Genomic DNA, 19,928 nt, shown 5'->3' on the forward strand with positions numbered 1-19,928 from the left:
AAATAATTTATTTAATTTTTTTAATGTTTGTTTATTTTTTGAGAGAGAGAGAGAGAGAGAGAGAGCGAGCACAAGCAGGGGAGGGGCAGAGAGAGGGGGAGACACAATCTAAACCAGGGTCCAGAATCTGAACTGTCAGCACAGAGCCTGAGGCAGGACTCTAACTCATGACCTGAGATATCATGGCCTGAACCTAAGTCGCTTGACGGACTGAGCCACCCAAGCGCCCCAAAATGCAAGAATTTTAAAGTTTGGGGTTTGGGGGGCGCCTGGGTGGCACAGTCGGTTAAGCGTCCGACTTCAGCCAGGTCACGATCTCGCGGTCTGTGAGTTCGAGCCCCGCGTCGGGCTCTGGGCTGATGGCTCAGAGCCTGGAGCCTGTTTCCGATTCTGTGTCTCCCTCTCTCTCTCTGCCCCTCCCCCGTTCATGCTCTGTCTCTCTGTCCCAAAAAATAAATAAACGTTGAAAAAAAAAAATTTTAAAGTTTGGGGTTTGGAGTCAGAGGATTTGGATTTCAATCCAGCCTCTACTTGTAAGAGCCTCAATGATCCCTGACCAGTAACTTAACTTTTCTCAAAGTTCAGTTTTTATTTTTTTTTTTTGTAAATTTTTTTTTCCAATGTTTATTTATTTTTGGGACAGAGAGAGACAGAGCATGAACGGGGGAGGGGCAGAGAGAGAGGGAGACACAGAATCAGAAACAGGCTCCAGGCTCTGAGCCATCAGCCCAGAGCCCGACGCGGGGCTCGAACTCACAGACCGCGAGATCGTGACCTGGCTGAAGTCGGACGCTTAACCGACTGCGCCACCCAGGCGCCCCTCAAAGTTCAGTTTTTAAAATGTCTAAAGTGATAATCATTTTCACCTGGATGGCTTTTTGTGGAAATTGAAAATGATACAATGAACCTCAAGTGCTTAGCAAGGTACCAGTAATAAATATTATTTATTACTACAGCTCCTCCCTTCCTAGCCCAAAGTGTCGAGATTCCGGTCCCGCCTCTTATGGAACAGAGCCTGAAGTGCCCAGGGCTAGTCTCGGTTTCGCCGGCTTGGCGCAAGTTCTCGGAAATCAGCTGTTTCAGTCCTGGGCTATTCCGTTAATTGGACTCCTCCCTCCGCGGGGCAGGGCGTACTTGAGCTATCCCATCAATCCCTGGAGCTGGAAGTGTGATTTCGGGGCCGCTTGTCCCGCCCCACCGGGGGGAGGAGTTGTGGCACCGCCAATGAACTTGGAAAAGTTGGGCTGAATGGCAGTTAGCGTCGGGGTTGCCAGGCTGTGTTCAGCCGGCCACTCGCGCCAGCCTGCTACGAGGGGGCGGATCCGAGGGGCGGGCCGAAGAATGAGGGCGGGGCGCGATTGCTGGTGCCTGAACTCCTTGGGACCGGAAGCCTTGCCCTGAACCGCTGGAGAGAGCAGGGGCTGAGACCCTCGCCAGGTACAGGCCCAGAGTGGGCGCGCGGGGGTCGGAGTGCTGGCGCGAGTTCCTCTCTGGGAAGGGCGGCAGGCCCCGGCGGTACGTCCTGGAGTGGTAAGTCTTCATTCCGGGGTTGAAATAGCTGTCCTGTGCTGCATGCTGAATCTCCCCATCCTGTCCAGCCCAGCTTCCGAACTCTTTTTTTTTTAACTTTTTTTAAAACATTTTTTAACATTTTTGAGAGACACAGAGCACAAGCAGGGGAAGGGCAGAGAGAGGGGGAGACACAGAATCCGAGGCAGGCTCCAGGCTGTGAGCTGTCAGCACAGAGCCCGACGCGGGGCTCGAACCCACATACTGGGAGATCATGACCTGAGTCGAAGTCGGACGCTCAAGCAACTGAGACCCCCAGGCGCCCCACAGGTTCCCAACTCTTAACACCCACCTCCCCAGACTCCCCTGCAGCCTCCGATACCCGTGTTGCATTTGTTCAGTGCCTTAGCCAACGATTTTACCTTCCGGTCTGTGTTAGTTTTGATGCTCACTGTAAAAAAAACAACAACAACAACAAAAAACAAACCATGTCCAAAGGTAGATATGATTTAACATCTTTCTTTGCTAAGTATAAGGGACAGGGGCGCCTGGGTGACCCATTCGGTTTAGCGACCCACCTTGATTCTCTTGATTTAGACTCAGATCATGATCTCAGGGTTTGTGGAATCGAACCCCAGGCTGTCAAGACCAGCGCCTACTTGGGATTCTCTCTCCCTCTCTTTCTGTCCCCTCCCGTCCTTGTGCTCTCTTTCTCTCAATATGAATAAACATTAAAAACAGATCAAAAACAAAAAAAGGGACGGAAAAACGAAACGATTTGCCTAAGGTTACATACAAAATGCAATTCTTTTCTGAAAAGCTGATTGAGCACAAAATATGTACCTAAGAGAACGAGGGATAATTGGAAAAAAAACTAAGTGTTACAGATTTTAACCTTTGTATTTGTGATTTATTTGGGAAGACTATGGGTTTTGTTGTTGTTGTTTAATATTTAAACCTCAGGGTTTACTTGACACCTTGCTCTTTTGGTACCAGCTGAGATTAGTTCCTTGAGAACTGGGGTTTCTCCATTTTTTTTTTTTTCTTTTGTTAAGTTCAGTAGGCTTCATGGCCAGCCTAGTGCAGGGCTTCAACTCACAGTCCTGAGATCAAGACCTGAGCCTGAGATCAAGAACTGGACACTTAACTGACTGAGCCACCCAGGTGCCCCTCCATTTGTTTTTTTAAAGCAGTACAGGTATGCAGTTTAAAAAGGCAAGCACTAGTAAAAGGATTAAAACAAAAAAATAGGAGCCCCTGGTCAATCATTTCCTCTCCATGTTTTACTTCAAAGAGGTGGAAAAGCATCTCATGATTATTCATACTGGGGGGGGGGGGAGAGAATTTCTCCCACCCCAAACATTTTTCTTTCATTTGTAATAAAATCATGTGACCTTTTTTAGAACACAGATGTATGTAAACACTCTTTTCTGTTAGGCTCAGGCTGCAGCAAGAATAAGTTTTGGTTCCTAAGCAGACAGATGGCAGTGGGCAGGGAAAGATAGGAAGAAAGATTCTTACTTCAGCCTGCTTGGTGACAGACAAAAACTAGTTTTGAGGGAAATTTCTCGGTGAAAAAGCAAACAAACAAAAACCTTTGCTTTCTATGTCCAGCCCACCCTGGTGGGAAATAAAAAAAAAAAAAATTTTTCTGGGTCTCTCACAGAGTTGATAATCTACACGAAAAATTGGAGGTTAATAAGAGTCATAAAAGTAACACAGTCTTAGGGATTGAGTGACCCCTTTCACAGTATTTAAACATTTGGAATGGAGTTCTTCCTTCCTACATGGAGAGCAGATTATAGGGTATACCTGTCTCTTAAGAGGTGTCAACCTCTGATAAAGCTTTGGAGCCAGCAGGGATTATGCTGAAATAAATACTTCTTAAAGATTAAAAAAAAAAAATTAAGTTTATTTATTTTGAGAGAGAGCGCGCGCAAGTGAGAGTGGGAGAGAGGCAGAGAGAGGGAGAGAGAGAATCCCAACCAGGCTTCTCACTTCCCAAATCCATGAACTGTGAGATCATGACCTGAGCCAGAACCAAGATTCAGATGCTTAGCTGACTGAGCCACCCAGGCACCCCTAAAATAAATACTTCTGACTCAAATTGATGGTTAAATGCTCCAGCATAAGTGAACACAAACACAAACAAATAAATCTAAAATAAATTCATTGGGGACGATAGATGAAATAAATAAAGGTGGTAGAAATATCATTAATGTTGGTGAAGCTGATGATTCCTGTACTATTCACTCTGCTTTGGTGTGTGTTTGAAAATTATTAAAACAAAAAGGCCTACATATTGGAGCCCTTGAATGGTACTTTCTGGAAGAATATGCACCAAACTGATAATATTGGTTACCTATGGAGAGAAAGGGAAAGGACCAAGATTGGAAGTATGGTCAATGTAGCTTTAATTTTTATTTTTTCTTACCTGTATAATTTTAAATTTGTAGTAATAAGCAATCATGAGACTGTGGATGATTTAGTTCAGCAAAATTTCCAGTTGGGAACCTGCATCCTTCAGACTCAGATCCCAAATGGCGCAGTGGGAGATGCTACAGAATCTCGACAACCCTTTTCAGGATCAGCTACACCAGCTCTACTCAAATAGCCTCCTGCCAATGGACATTCGACAATGCTTAGCTGTCTGGATTGAAGACCAAAACTGGTAAGGACTTCAGGAAGTTGGGTACAGGTGGATGAGGAAAGTGGTTTCCTTCTTCTGAGTCCCCAGGATCTTGTAGACACCAAGGGCAGGAAGGGGTTCGAAGGCTTCAAAAGATAGTATCAACCCTGCAGAGAGGCTTTTTTTTTTTTTTTTTTTTAGTTTATTTATTTATTTTGAGAGAAAGAGAGTGCAAGGGAAGTGAGCAGGGGAGAGGCAGAGGAGGAGGGAAAGAGAGAATCCCAAGCAGGCTCCATGCTGTAAGTGCAGAGCCTGATGCTGGGCTTTATCTCACGAATCCTGCGATCATGACCTGAGCCAAAATTAAGAATTGGACGTTTAGCCGACTGAAACCAGGCAGCCCCCAAGATTCCAATCCTTGTCATTCTCTGTCCCCAGGCAGGATGCTGCATTTGGCAGTGATGATTCCAAGGCTAACATGCTGTTCTTCCATTTCTTGGACCAACTGAATTATGAGTGTGGCCGCTGCAGCCAGAACACTGAGTGCTTGTTACTACGGCACAACTTGAGAAAATTCTATCGGGACATTCAGGTGCTTGGAGGAACCAGGAAGAGCCAAAAAGCCAAATTGAAAGGGAACTGAGTGTAGAGAAGTATGATTTAGGGTACGGAACAGGACCTAAAGATGTAAAGGGATGGGGGCAGATCTGGGGAAAGAGAGGACAAGGTGTGGACTTGGGGGATCACTGGCAGAAAAAAGGGCAGAGTCTAGAAGACCCTGTTAGGAAGAGGCTGGGTTTTGGGGGACTAGTGGTGAAAAGGGGAAAGTCTAGGGACCCTGAGGAGGGGGAAGTACTGGGGTCACTGGTGGGGAAGGTCTGGAGGGGTAGATCATTGAAGACAGTTGAGTTCAATTCTTTCTCTTCATACTGCAGGCCTTTCCCCAGGGCCCTACCCAGTTGTCTGAGATGATCTTTAATCTCCTTCTGGAAGAAAAAAGAATTCTGATCCAGGCTCAGAGGGCTCAATCGGTAAGAACGATTTGTAGTGATTTTGAAGGCTCCCAGAGTAGAGAGTGACCATGGAAAGGACTCAGGAAATTTGTCTCAGAACAAGATCTGCTCCCCCCTCCCGCCGCCCTCCCCCACCTTCCTCCCTGTGGTATAATTGAAGGCCTGGATTTAAGAGATGAAATGTCAGAATTGAAATGTGCTCAGAGTCTCTTATTTCAGGAACAGGAAGAGCCAGCCCTTGAAGCACCTGCAGAGAGCCAGCAGCATGAGATTGAATCCAGGATCCTGGAATTAACAGTTATGATGGAGGTTAGTAGATGCAGCAAGAGTCAGGGTGGGTAGGGCTCGGCCTGACTCCTCCCACAGAAGCAGCCTCATCTGGGTCTTATCCCCTCTACAGAAGCTGGTGAAATGCATCTGCCAGCTGAAAGACCAGCAGGATGTCTTCTGCTTCCGATATAAGATCCAGGCCCAAGGTAGGCAGCACACTGAGGGGTGGGCGAAAGACAGGTGCCTGCTTGGGGGCCAAGAGAGGAGAAGAGAAAAGCCCCAGTAAGCAATAATCTCCCCCGGCTACTACACGTCACTGGCTACAGTCCTGCTGCCATGCAAAGCTAAAAGTGCTAGGATATGTTATAGAGGTTGGGCTGAAGGTGTGGCTGAGGGACAGCTAGTGAATGTTGGGGGAGATGCATGGAAAACTGCCTTAGCAGGTTGAGTGGGCTTTTGGTTCAAGTGTGACCATTCAGAATTTGCCTGAGGGCTCAGAGGTGCCTGTGCTTTGCTTGGTTCCCCCTTTTCTCCCTTCAAAATTCCCCCCCTCCCCACCTGACTCTGACTGAGGTCCTAGTCTGGATGGGGAGGGGAAGGAGCCCTAGGTCTGAGCATCTGTCTCCCTCCTGCTCCTGCCATTCAGTGAAGACACCCTGTTTGGACCCCCATCAGACCAGGCAGCAGCAGCTTCTGCAGGAAACTCTTAATGAACTGGACAAAAGGAGAAAGGTGGGAGGCAGACAGAGGGAGTGGGTAGCAGGGCATTGGGGCAAATGAGGCATATGGGAGGCCTGGTGTCTTAGCTTTGGCTTCTTTGTCTCTTCATCCCCAGGTGGATGGTAGAGGGTGATGGTAAGAAGTGCTCACCACTCACTTTATGGCTTTCTTAGGAGGTACTGGATGCCATCAAAGCATTGCTAGGCCGATTAACTACCCTCGTTGAGCTACTGCTGCCCAGGTTGGAGGAATGGAAAATCCAGCAGCAGAAAGCCTGCATTGGAGCCCCTCTGAATGGAGGATTGGAACAACTAGAGAAGTGGTGAGAGGCGTCTCCTACCCAGCCCCTGTCCCAGCCATACCGCTGTGCTTTGTAAACTGTAAATTGTGAATTGTAATGAATTTTCTCATTCATGTAATGAATTGCCTACCTAGGCAAGAGCTATTGCTCTTCTTACTCTCTGCTTTTCCAAATGATCCCAGCTCCCTTGTCTGACTGCAATGACCCTCTCTTCATTCTCACCACCCAGGGAGCCCAGAGCCCAGTCTTTGTTTTGGCGGAAATAATGGATTAATCCACAAGCTGGTTTCTCCTTCCTTTTTAATCACCCAAAAAATATATTTTCTACCCTTTTTTTAATTTAGCCACAATGACTATTAATGCTGAAAAAAAGGAAAGAAAATGACCTATTATCTTACTATCCAGATATAACTACTGTAATATTATTATACAAAAATTGAGGGGTGCCTAAGTGGCTCACTTGGTTGAGCATCTGACTCTTGATTTCAGCTCAGGTCGTGATTTCAAGGTTTGTGAGATTGAGCCCCCGCATTGGGCTCCGTGATCACATAGTGGATCCTGTTTGGGATTCTCTCCCTTTCTCTCTGCCCCTCCCCAGCTCGCATGCCTATGTGTGCTTTCTCTCTCTCTCTCTCTCTCTCTCTCTCAAAATAAATAAACTTTAAAAAAAATGTTAAAGATTGTCTCTCTCTCTCCCTCTGTCCCTCTTCCCCACTTGTGCTCTAAAATAAAATAAATAGGGGTGCCTGATTGGCTCAGTCGGTTAAGCATCCGACTTCAGCTCAGGTCATGATCTCACAGTTTGTGGGTTCGAGCCCTGCATTGGGCTGTGTGCTGACAGTTTAGAGCCTGGAGCCTGCTTCAGATTCTGTCTCTGTCTCTGTCTCTGTCTCTGTCTCTCTCTCTCTCTCTCTCTGCCCCTCCCCTGCTTGCGCTCTGTCTCTTTCTGTCTCAAAAATAAATAAACATTTAAAAATTAAAAATAAATAAATAAAAAATAAAATAAATAAAATAAATCTCTCTAAAATAAAAAAACAAACCCACAAAGATTGAATCATTTTTCATACTATTTTGAGAGCTGTTTTTTCTTAATTAAAGTTTTTTAATGTTTATTTTTTTTGAGAGAGAAAGAGACAGAGCACGAGCAGGGGAGGGGCAGAGAGAGAAGGAAACACAGAATCCAAAGCAGGCTCCATGCTCCGAGCTGTCAGCACAGTTCCTGATGCAGGGCTCGAACTCACCAACCATGAGATCATGACCTGAGCCGAAGTCGGACGCTTAACCGACTGAGCCACCCAGGTGCCCCAAGCACTGTTTTTTTAAACTTAGCAGTATATTAACAATATTTATCCGTTATTTGTTTATTTTTTTAATGAGACAGGCTGATATATATTTTTTATAAGATTTTATTTACTTATTTATTTGTTTGCTTAAGTAAACTCCACCCAAAGTGGGGCTTGAACTTAACACCCTGAGATTAAGAGGTGCATGCTCAGTAAACCAAGTGAACCAGCCAGGTGCCCTTACCCATGTTATTTATTTTCTTTTTAATTTTTTTTTAATGTTTTTATTTATTTATGAGACAGAGACAGAGCATGAGCAGGGGAGGGGCAGAGAGAGAGGGAGACACAGAATCCGAAGCAGGCTCCAGGCTCTGAGCTGTCAGCACAGAGCCTGACACGGGGCTCGAACTCACAGACTGTGAGATCATGACCTGAGCCAAAGTTGGACGCTTAACCAACTGAGCCACACAGGTGCCCCCCTACCCATGTTATTTTTAATGGTTGCCTCATAGTTCCCTATATAGAGGTAACATAATTTAATTAATGAACTCCTATTTTTGGACATTTAGGTGTTTTTTTAATTTCTTGCTTTTTTTTTTAGTAGGCCCTTTTTTATATTATTTTTTTTTGTGATGTTGAAAAAATAATTGCTTTGTCCTTCAAGATACTTAGAGTGCCTATTGTTTTATTTAAAAAAATTTTTTTTCAACGTTTATTCATTTTTGGGACAGAGAGAGACAGAGCATGAACGGGCGAGGGGCAGAGAGAGAGGGAGACACAGAATCGGAAACAGGCTCCAGGCTCTGAGCCATCAGCCCAGAGCCCGACGCGGGGCTCGAACTCAAGGACCGCGAGATCGTGACCTGGCTGAAGTCGGACACTTAACCGACTGCGCCACCCAGGCGCCCCGAGTGCCTATTGTTTTAAATATTTTCTTTTTTTTTTTTAATTTTTTTTTTAATGTTTATTTATTTTTGAAGGAGGGAAAGACAGAGTGTGAGTGGGGGAGGGGCAGAGAGAGAGGGAGACACAGAATCGGAAGCAGGCTCTGGGCTCTGAGCTGTCAGCACAGAGCCCGATGCAGGGCTCGAACCCCGTACGAACTGTGAGATCATGACCTGAGCCGAAGTCAGACGCTCAACCAACTGAGCCACCCAGGCGCCCCTAAATATTTTCTTTTTAAAAATGTTTATTTGGAGGGGGCTGGAAAAAAAAAAAAAAAATGTTTATTTGGCGGGGGGAGGGGACAGAATCAAGCAGGTTCCACCCTGTCAGCACGGAGCCCGACTCAGGGCTCAGTCTCATGAACAGTGAGATCATGACCTGAGCTGCGATCAAGAGTGAGACACTTAACTGACTGAGCCACCCAGATGTTCCTTAAATATTTTCTAATAAGAAAATTCATTATAATTTACTAAAAATAGCGGTACCTGGCTGGTTCAGTGGGTAGAGCATGTGACTCTTGATTTGGGGGTCATGAATTCGAGCCCCAGTTGGGGGATACAGTTTACTTTTAAAAAGTTAATTAAATAATATTTTTAAAAAGTAAACTATTAAGAATGAATCACAATGATGTTCAGGTAAATTGAAAACAGGTATATGGGGCTTAGTGTACAGAATCACTATTTGAATTATAGTTGCAAACATATCCATCATTTGTATAGAGGTTGGCAAACTATGATCTAGTGATTTCTTGCTTTTTTCTTTTCAATTTTTTCCCCAAGTTTTTGTTTAAATTCCAGCTAGTGTAGTATTAGTTTCAGGTGTAAATTTAGTGATGCATCACTTCCATACAACACCTAATGCTCCTCTCATCACAAGTGTCCATCCTCCTTAATGCCCATCACCCATTTAACCCATCCCCCCAACCACCCCCTCAGCACCTCCCACCTGCCACAACCCTCACTTAAGAGTCTGTTTTCTGCTTTGCATCTCTCTTTTTTTTACCCTATATTCATCTGTTTCATTTCTTAGATTCCACATATGAGTGAAATCATATGGTATTTGTCTTTGACTTACTTCAGTTAGCAAAACTCTCTTAGCTCCATCCACATCGTTGCAAATGACAAGATTTCATTCTTTTTTATGGATGAGTCCTATTCCATTGCATATATTCAACAAATTTTTTTTTTAAGTTTTTGATTTCTTGCTATTTTAAACAGTGCTACAATAAGTATCCTCATAGCTAGATCTTTATTTATATCCCTAATTATATCTGTAATATAAATTCCCAGAAGTGGTATTCTTGGGTTCAAGTATATATCTTCTCTTTTTGGTAGTGTTACTGTTATTGTGTTGATCCTTTGTTTCATTGTCTTTAATAGAGCTTTATTGATTTTTCTGATTATAAATATGTGTGCCAATTGAAAAAAATTCAGACAACTTAGAAAAGAAAGTAACAACTACCCATCTGCATAATCTGATGATGTAGAGTTACTCATTGTTAGGGCTTTTGAATATATTTTCATAGATTTTCTCTATGCATATACATAATGTAGTTCTGTTTTAAAGATTTTAAGTAATCTCTACACCCATCATGAGGCTCGAACTCACAACCCTGAGATTAAGAGTTTCATCTCCACTGACTGAGCCAGGCTGGTGCCCCAAATATATATCTATTTTAAGCAGAAGTCAGGTCATATCAGATATGCACTATCTTGTGATTTTTTAAAAATTTAGTATTTTGGGAGGCGCCTGGGTGGCTCAGTCGGCTAAGCATCTGAATCTTGATCTCCGCTCAGATCTTTTTTTTAATGTTTATTTATTTGAGAGAGAGAGAGAGAGCATGAGCAGGGGAGGGGCAGAGAGGAAAACAGAGGATCTAAAGTGGGCTCTGCACTGACAGCAGAGAACATGACGTAGGGCTCTAACCCACAAACCTTGAGATTGTGACCTGAGCCAAAGTCAGACACTTAACCAACTGAGCCACCCAGGTGCACCTCAGCTCAGGTCTTAATCTCACGGTTGAGTTCAAGCCCTGCATTGGGCTTGGCACTAGGCATGAAGCCTTCTTAAAAAAAATAAAAAGTAAGAAAATAAAATTTAATGTTTTGGGGTATTTTTCCATATTAAAAATTTGAGCCTAGGGGTGCCTGACTAGCTCAGTTGGAAGAGCATGTGACGCTTCATCTCAGGTTGTTTGAGCCCCATGTTGGTATAGAGATGATTTGAATAATCTTTAAAAAAATTTTTTTGAGCCTATATGATTATATTTATTTATGTATTTATTTATTTGTTGTTGTTGTTGTTTTTAAGTAGTAGGCACTGCACCCAATGTGGAGCTCAGCCAGGTGCCCCTGCTATATGATTATTTTTAATAGTCATATGGTATTCTATGGTGTGAATATGCCATAATTTATACACCCAATAGCAATTTTTCTAACTTTTCAATAGAAAATATTTTACAGATAACAAAGCTATGAACTTCCTCACACGTTTGTCTGATTATTTCCTTAGGATATATCTTAGAAATACTAATACTAATATCTTAGAATACTACAAATTGTGTGTACATTTTTTAAGGCTTTTGAAAAAATAGTTCCAGGGACGCCATGGTGGCTCAGTTGGTTAAGCGTCCAACTTGGGCTCAGGTCATGATCTCACAGTCTGTGAGTTTGAGCCCTGCATTGGGCTCTGTGCTGACAGCTCAGAGCCTGGAGCCTGCTTCAGATTCTGTGCCTCCCTTTCTCTCTGCCCCTCCCCCGCTCACACTCTGTCTCTCTCTCTCAAAAATAAATGCACATTAAAAAAAAAATTCTACACCTTTTGGGATGAGCACTGGGTGTTGTATGGAAACCAATTTGATAATAAATTTCATATATTGAAAAAAAAATTCTAAATTGCTATACCAGTCTGTTTGTTAATATGTAGTATATGATTGGTTTCCTGTCACCACATTCCCTATTATTATTTTTTGTTATATAGACAGTAAAGTATAGAAGTTAAAAGTATGGATTGTGGGGGCACCTGGCTGCCTAAGTCAGTGAGCATGTGACTCTTGATCTCAGAGTCGTGAGTTTGAGCCCCACTTTGGGTGTGGAGCCTATTTAAAAAAAAAAGTAGTACTGATTGTGAAGGTTGATTGCCTGAGTTGTCACATACAATTCATTCCATATTAGTTCTATGACCTTGAGCAAGTCATTTAACCTTTCTGTACTTGAGTTTAACTATCTATAAAATGGGGATAATAATAGTAGCTACCTCATAGGGTTGTTATAAGGATTAAATACATTAAGCACTTAGAATATATAGTACATTTCAAGTGACATATGAAAAGTAACTTTATTATATAAGTAAATCTTTCACTAGATTTATATGTGAAAGTGATTTTGATTTTCATTTCTTGGATTATGAATCATGTTGCATAATCTTTTATATGCTTTTGGATTCCTTTTTTGTCCCAATCAGTTTGTTTGTTTGTTTGTTTATTTAAAGTTTATTTATTTTGAGAAAGAGAGCATGAGCAGGGGAGGGGCAGAGAGAGGGAGAGAGAGAATCCCAAGCAGGCTTCACACTGTCAGCGCAAAGCCCCATGCGGGGCTTGAACTCACAAACCACGAGATCATGACCTGAACCAAAGTCAGACGCTTAACCAACTGAGCCACCTAAGTGCCCCTGTCCCAATTAGTTTCTGATTCTCCACATAGTTCAAGGGGAGCTTCTGGAGCCTGTGTGGGGGGACCAGGAAACTCAGCAGTTTTCACTCTCTCTTGAATTCTATCACCCAGGTTCACAGCTGGAGCAAAGCTGTTGTTTCACCTGTGGCAGCTGCTGAAGGAGCTGGAGGGATTAAGGCACCTGGTTAGCTATCAGGATGATCCTCTGACCAAAGGGGTGGACTTGCGAAAGGCCCAGGTCACGGAGTTGCTACAGCGTCTGCTGCACAGGTCTAGCTGCCAGGGAGGGACCTCTAGGGAGGGCAGAAGGAAAGAACAAGAGGAGCCATTCTTACAGATACTGAGTTATATATTCTCTTTGGATCTCTCTCCCTAGAGCCTTTGTGGTAGAAACCCAGCCCTGCATGCCCCAAACTCCCCATCGACCCCTTATCCTCAAGACAGGGAGCAAGTTCACTGTCCAAACAAGGTTGGTATTTCAGAACTCATTCCTGCTTCCTTTTTCCAGCCCTGGCACTGTTTCCTTTCTGGCTTTATAGATCTTCCCACTCTTATCATCGTCTCTCTTTTCTCTTCAATCTATCTATCTCTTCTAATCTCTTACCTTATTTTTTTCAAATATCTGATCTATCCAGAAGGTTGAGGTTGACTACTTTCCCTCATCCTTCTCTCTTCCCTCTAGATTGCTGGTAAGACTCCAGGAAGGCAACGAGTTACTGACTGCAGAAGTCTCCATTGACAGGTAAGTTGGGGCACATGGGACCAAGGGGTGGCCAGGACATGGGCTGGTGGGCCAGAGGAGACACACACAATAGGGTCTTGGGCCTGTGTTCTTACCCAATCCATTCCTACCTCAGAGACAATAACTCCTAGCTTTTGTTGAGCACCATGTGACATGTAACTTGTCAAGTACTCATCTGTCATAGGAAGCCCATGAGTTAGGTATTATCAATGCACCATTTAAATGAAGAAACAAGGCCAGAGAGATTCTGTCACTTGTGCAAGGTCATATGGTTAGTGAGCACAGATCGGGGTTTGAACCCAGGTCTGTCTGATCCTAAAGTCTAAATTCCTAACTTCTACACTGTTTTGCTTCCTAGTGACTTTTTTTTTTTTTTTCTTTTTTAGGAATCCTCCTCAATCACAAGGGTAGGTGCCTGACAAGGATGCTGTAAACATTTGTGCACTACATGACCTACGCAACCACATGGGGGCAGAGACAAGAAGGAGATTGATTTGGGTGGGATATGGACAAAAGGAGAAGGGGAGGTTTGAAATGAAGTAGAATTTTTGTTGTATTCCTGCTGAGTTTTTAGAATAACTCCTCCTCTCCTCCATATATCTTCCTCCTGGAATAGCTTCCGGAAGTTCAACATTATGACCTCAAACCAGAAAACTTTGACCCCCGAGAAGGGGCAGAGTCAGGGCTTGATTTGGGACTTCGGCTACCTGGTAAGAAGGGCTAGTTGCTTGAGTTTCTAGTCCAGTGGAACAGGCTAAGGGAAGTTCCCGGCCTTTGGAAGTCTTGAGGCAAAACGGGTTCCAGGGACCCTGGGGTCCCCACTCTGGCATTTTCTTTCCTTCCTCTCAATTCACAGACTCTCTCAGAGCAACGTTCAGGTGGTTCAGGAAAGAGCTGCAATAAGGTGAGGCTTGGGCAGAGGATTGGGGGACGGGAGGAGGAACTTCCCAAAGGGCCCTCTGATCATTATGTCCTTGGCTATCCTAGGGAATGCTGGGTGTGACAGAGGAACTACACATTATCAGCATTACAGTCAAATACGCCTACCAGGGTCTGAAGCAGGAGCTGACAGTGAGTGAAGATGGAGGGCAAGGAGAGATGAAGCCAATTTGGCAGAAGGCATTAAGCAGGGGTTAAATAGAAGCCTTTCAGGGTGGGAAATCCTCTCCTTGCCCCTGCCAAAGCTAGAAACATCATATCCTTCCTCTAACTCCTGTCTTCTCTTCAGACAGACACCCTCCCTGTGGTGATTATTTCTAACATGAACCAACTCTCAATTGCCTGGGCCTCTGTTCTTTGGTTCAATCTGCTTAGCTCAAACCCACAGGTAGGAGGTGGGGCCAAGAAGTAATGGGTGGCAAGGAGGGGTGTGGAAGCTTGGTGTGAGGGCTCTGCTTCTAAGTCATTCTGTCTTCCTCCTGCCCTTGCAGAATCAGCAGTTCTTCTCCAGCCCCCCCAAGGCCTCCTGGAGCTTGCTGGGCCCTGCTCTCAGTTGGCAGTTCTCTTCCTATGTTGGCCGAGGCCTTGACTCGGACCAGCTGAACATGCTGAGGAACAAGCTGTTTGGTACAGACCTCCTTTTTTCTCAGCCTTTCCCCAGCCTTAGTCTCCCCAGCCCTGTGTCCTTTCTGTTCCAGGGACCCTGGCCTTGTCTCCTTCCATTATCTGAACTGTCTGTTGCCCACAGGGCAGAACTCCAGGACTGAGGGTGCATGGTTATCCTGGGCTGACTTCACTAAGGTAACTCGCTGTATTCTGTGCTGCTAGATCTAGGCCCTAGTGCAAACACTAGCCCTTCCCCCCTAATTCCTTCCCCTCACTGGGGGGGGGGGGGGGGGGGGGCAACTCTTCATCTCTTCCTGCCTTTCTATTCCTCCTTCAGCGAGAGAGCCCTCCTGGCAAGCTACCATTCTGGACATGGTTAGACAAAATCTTGGAGCTGGTTCATGACCATCTGAAGGATCTCTGGAATGATGGGTAAGGCCTTGGTCCGCCTCCCTCTCCCCACCCCCACCTTTCTGCCTTTCTAGGCTTGAGAGTGGACTCTGTGCGCCCTCATGTGGCAAATAGGGAGAGAGAGCAAAAACTGGTGCAAGATCACACCCTCACTCTTGGCAATAATAGTCCTAGCCAGTGTTTTTCCAGCATCCGTTGTGCTCCAGAGCCTGCTGGGTGCTCTTTATGAATTCTCGCATGTAATCCTTACAACAATGCTGAGTCTCAGAGAAGTTAAAGAATTTACCCAATGGGTATAGTTGGGATTCAAACTCAGGCCTGTCAGACCACAAGCTTATGGTCTTTCCACTATACTGCCTGCCCATCTTTACAGCACTTTGCCTTTTACAAGGTGCTTTTCATCTACGTGGCCTCACTGAATCCTCATACCTCTTACAACCCTAGAAGGTGGATATTGTCAGTAAGGTGAAGAGACTCGGCCAAGATGGAATAGTTTGTAATGGCAGAGAGAGGGCCAAAACCTGGCGCTCTCTCCCTCTACAAGGAGAGGAGAGCAAAGAGGCAGGAGGGCCTCACAGCAGCTTTCTGTGTTTCAGACACATCATGGGCTTTGTGAGCCGGAGCCAGGAACGCCGGCTGCTGAAGAAGACCATCTCAGGCACCTTTCTGCTGCGCTTCAGTGAAACATCAGAAGGGGGCATTACCTGCTCCTGGGTGGAACACCAGGATGATGGTCAGCTGCTTTGCCCTGATGGTCCCACAGCCTGTCCCTTCTCCCCTCAATCAGCCCTTGGTTTCTCTGGCTGTGTCCTGAATCTCTCAGCAGGTTTGGGGTTGGACAGCCAGGGTGGGGAGCTCCCAGGCCCAACCTTTTCCTTCAGGCCTGCCCATTCCTACATCCATTCTACAGATAAGGTGCTCATCTACTCTGTGCAGCCCTTCACCAAGGAAGTGCTACAGTCTCTCCCACTAACCAAAATCATTCGCGACTACCAGCTACTCACTGAGGAGAACATACCCGAGAACCCACTGCGCTTCCTCTACCCCCGAATACCCCGGGATGAAGCTTTTGGGTGTTACTACCAGGAGAAAGGTGAGAATCACTGACATATGTCACTGGAATATTGTAGGGATTCTCAGGCATCTACAAATTCTACTCGTTTCTTGCAGACATGGAAAAACTGATATCCAGAGAAGTCAAAGGGTTTGTCCCGGGGACACTGTTAGTTAGTAGGGAGATATGACTCTCAAGACTGTTTGCAATAGGGGTCCTTAGGCTATGTGTCCAATCCACTGACCTCCCTGGCTTCCTGTGTATGTCCCCCACAGTTAATCTCCAAGAACGGAGGAAGTACCTGAAACATAGGCTCATTGTGGTCTCAAACAGGTGAGATATGAACTTTTGGCCCATCGTCCGTAACATTTTTCGGCTGATAGAGTGACCCAAACCTGCTCAGTTCGCCTCTCTGACCCCTCCTACTGACCCACACTCTCCAGCCTCTAGATTTTTTCTTGTTCTGCTTGGCCTCTTTCCTCTCTGTTTTTCTGCTGCTATCCTTAGATTGTTTCCACAGGGCTTCCCTGATAATAATAGTCATAATCACTGATGTTAATGGGCTTCTACTTGAAGCATGGTACTAGATTTTTTTTTATAAGAACAGTTTTCTCATTTTAATTTTTATGAGTACCCATCCAAGCAGGTAATGACAGCCACATTTAATGAAAGTGTATTAAATGCCAGGTACTAGGCTAAATGTTTTGTGTTTAAACGTTTCTTATTTATTGAATCTTCATAATAGTCCTGTGAGGTAGACAGGGGTATTACTCTTTTCAGCCAAGAAACAGGTTTAGTGTGGTAGAGTGGTATGACTAAGGTACATGGCTAATAAATGATTAGGTCTGTCAGATTCCAAAGTCCTGCTTATTAACGATCCAACTTCCTCTCAAGTGTTAGAGGTGGTATTGTTCCCATTTTACAGATGATAAATCTGCAGCTCAGAGAGGTGAAGATCTACCCATCTAATAAATGATAGGATCCTCAAACTCTGGCAAGCCTGACTCCAAAGCCTGTGCTCTTAAGCCCTCTGCTCTGTTGGACTAGACTTCTTAGACTAGAGACAGTCTCTGCTTGCTCTGCCATTCCCCACTTCACCTAAGTAATCAAGCCCTACCCTTTTGTCTGTGCTGTGGTATCCAGACAGGTGGATGAGCTGCAACAGCCACTGGAGCTGAAACTGGAGCCAGAAGTGGAGTCACTGGAGCTAGAGCCAGGATTGGCCCCAGTGCCACAGCTAGAGCCATGCCTGGAGTTAGAGCCGCTGCTGGCAGCAGGGCTGGATCTGGGTCCAACCCTGGAGCCCATGCCAGAGTCTACTCTGGAGCCCATGCTAGAGCCCACACTAGATGTGGTATCACAAAGAGTGTCAGAGCCAAACGTGGGACCAGAACTGAAGCTGGAGCCTATTCCAGACCCTGTATCACAGGCAGTGACAGAGCCAGAGCCGGATTTGCCCCATGATCTGAGACACTTGAACACCGAGGAAATGGAAAGTAAGTGATGAGATGGGGTTGGGGAAGAGGGGACACATTCCCTTTACCAACTGCCCTCCCTTACCCAGTATAGAAAAGGCTAAGCTCTAAGCTTCTCACTGGAGGGACACTCATTTGTGATTCTTTTTATTAGGAAATGTACCTGCCTCTCCCTTACCCCACCTAAGTGCCCTCTCAGGCCCTACCAGGTCTGTGCAGCCATCCTCCCTCATATTCCCTGCTGGGTCAGGAACTCCTTACCTAAGAGCAGGGCCTGACTTCTTTCTCTGGACTACCTAGTTTTCAGGAACAGTATGAAGATCGAAGAAATCATGCCAAATGGTGACCCGCTGTTGGCTGGCCAGAACACTGTGGATGAGGCTTACGTCTTCCACCCCAGCCATTTCTACACGGATGGGCCCTTAATTCCTTCTGACTACTAGGAATTACATTTCCTCTGTTCTTCCTGTATCTTTTGTCCCTCCTACCCCTCACATCATGCTGTGCTCTCCAAGGATGGAAAATCAAGCATGTACCCATTCTTAGCTGGTTAAGTTAACCCTGGGTTTTGGAGTGGGAAGTAAAAGCATACTGTGGGTAAGGAAGGGGCACTAATGAGTCAGAATAGATGTTGGCCATAGCTCTAACTAGGATCTTTGAGGCCATCTGCTGTTTTGGGAGGTATAGGGGTTCTGAGGGTAGGGCAGGACATTTAGGAGGTACTTGGAGGGCAAGACACTTGGAATGGCTGCTTTCCAGTATGGAAGGATGTCAACATTTGAATAGTTGGTAAGACTAATGTGGTGGTGCCCACTAGCATTGGCCATCAGTAGGGAACAGAGACATGTGATAGGATTCCATTTCTCTCTTCTGGTTTCCTCATGTCTAAAATAAACTTTTCCTTCCTTCTTCCTTTCATTCCTGATTTAAGTCCTAAATTCCTTTGTTTCCTGCAGAGACTGAGACCTTTCTGCATTAGCCCACCATGTGAAGAAAGGAATAGGAGGTAGACCTCATTTTCTTACTGGTCTCCTCTCCTGTACCCCCAAGCTGGCCCCACTCATTCCTCCCCTTAAAATGATCCTGCCAATCTAATATGCCTGTGAAGCTTTGCACAATCATTTTACTCTGTCCAGTCTCCACTTCCTCACTGCTTAGGAGACAAATCACTTTTGGAGGCCAGGGATGGTAGAGTTGCTGGGAATTTAGGAATCACTTTTTATAGTATTACATAGAGTCTGGTATTTTTACAGAGGAAGAGATGCCCTGGATATTTAGATATTTAGAAATATCTTAGATATTTCTCTATTAAGATAACCATCCCTTCTTTTTGTACAATATATTGTTGATCTGAAAGGAGAGTTTCTATTCCTTGGGTGTAGACCTGGGCAAAAACTGGGTTCCTGGGACTTAGAACCTTGAATATTTATCACGGGGCTCCAGACAACCTCACACCATAGTTATTCCCAGGGAACCCCATTGCTCTAAAATGTGTTTCCAGAATAACTTGAGATGTAATGAAAGTGAGGCCCTGTACATGTGGCTGTTTTCTGGCTTATATTTTAGAGGAATAGTCTTGTTTAGAAAGAGGCCCTTCTGAGCAGAAGTGGCTAATAAATTTTGTGCTGACTTGGAAGTGTTTTGTCTCTGAGCTTCTTTTCTTTTCTGCTCACAAAGACTGATGTCCTTGGAGACACCAGCAGGCCATGTAGGACCAAGATCAGCAAATCATGGCCTGTCTTCCACCCACCCCAGTAGGCCCCTTCTGTCATGTTTTACTTCTTACCTCCATGTTTAGAACAGCCTTTCCTGTCCCTTAGATTCTTCCAGGGGGGCTGTGAGCTATATATGAGTTGGGGGGTGTGGTGAGCAGTTCTATAACTAGCCCATTGTCACTTAGCTGATTGGCGACAAAGCCAATATATAAACCTGGGTCTGTTTGACTCCAAAACCCATACCTTTTTAACGTTGTGACTATGGAGAAAAGGAAGAGAAGTGATCACATTAACCCCTTCCCCTTCTCTTTGTTTCAAAAGTAGTTTATCTCCCCTTGGGTAGTCAAACCCTCTGATGGGGTCCACAGATGTCCATAAAGGGAGAATCCCATTAATTTAGGGGATTTACTGCCATCTTCCCGGAATGCCTTTCCTGGTCAAAGCAGCTCTGACTTTTGATCCTGCAGTGATTGGGACTCCTGTCTTTGGCCAAATATATTCTTGGCCAAGAAAGTAAGGAGTAATAAGGTCAGGCAGTAAAAGGAGCCACATTTAGGGGCCCAACTTCCTAATTTCAATCCTTTGTAATCCCATTCAGCTTGTTTAGCGATACAGGGATCCAGACCAAAAAGATCCTAGTTACTC

At 45.0% G+C, this 19,928-nt stretch overlaps 1 protein-coding gene across 2 annotated transcripts; it reads left to right on the top strand.

Annotated features, from left to right (window-relative positions):
• Positions 1–1,288: 1,288 nt before the first annotated feature.
• Positions 1,289–19,204, top strand: STAT2 (signal transducer and activator of transcription 2). 2 transcript variants are annotated; one of them, XM_086713070.1, is made up of 24 exons: positions 1,289–1,530; positions 3,966–4,180; positions 4,577–4,730; positions 5,074–5,169; positions 5,371–5,460; positions 5,552–5,627; positions 6,068–6,153; positions 6,315–6,463; positions 12,453–12,611; positions 12,718–12,810; positions 13,024–13,083; positions 13,470–13,490; positions 13,700–13,793; positions 13,940–13,987; positions 14,071–14,154; positions 14,312–14,410; positions 14,514–14,649; positions 14,771–14,823; positions 14,966–15,060; positions 15,636–15,772; positions 15,950–16,132; positions 16,369–16,426; positions 17,237–17,589; positions 17,869–19,204. In XM_086713070.1, the coding sequence occupies exons 2-24, from the start codon at positions 4,050–4,052 to the stop codon at positions 18,009–18,011; spliced, it is 2,598 nt and encodes an 865-aa protein (XP_086569196.1). In that variant the 5' UTR covers positions 1,289–1,530; positions 3,966–4,049; the 3' UTR covers positions 18,012–19,204. The 2 variants fall into 2 exon arrangements, with proteins under 2 accessions (XP_086569196.1, XP_086569197.1); XM_086713071.1 differs by lacking the exons at positions 1,289–1,530; positions 4,577–4,730 and having other exon boundaries at positions 4,045–4,180.
• Positions 19,205–19,928: the final 724 nt, after the last annotated feature.

The sequence above is a fragment of the Puma concolor genome, chromosome B4, assembly GCF_028749965.1.
Source record: "Puma concolor isolate L17-30 chromosome B4, mPumCon1.1.hap2, whole genome shotgun sequence".
NCBI classification, from domain to species: domain Eukaryota; kingdom Metazoa; phylum Chordata; class Mammalia; order Carnivora; family Felidae; genus Puma; species Puma concolor.

Bases quoted from the DNA above. Each gene is read 5' to 3' on its own strand.
- STAT2 (XM_086713070.1), top strand. From the start codon at position 4,050: ATGGCGCAGTGGGAGATGCTACAGAATCTCGACAACCCTTTTCAGGAT. The intron at 14,155-14,311 runs GTGAGTGAAGAT...TCTTCTCTTCAG, and splicing joins GTCTGAAGCAGGAGCTGACA to ACAGACACCCTCCCTGTGGT. The intron at 16,427-17,236 runs GTGAGATATGAA...TGTGGTATCCAG, and splicing joins CTCATTGTGGTCTCAAACAG to ACAGGTGGATGAGCTGCAAC.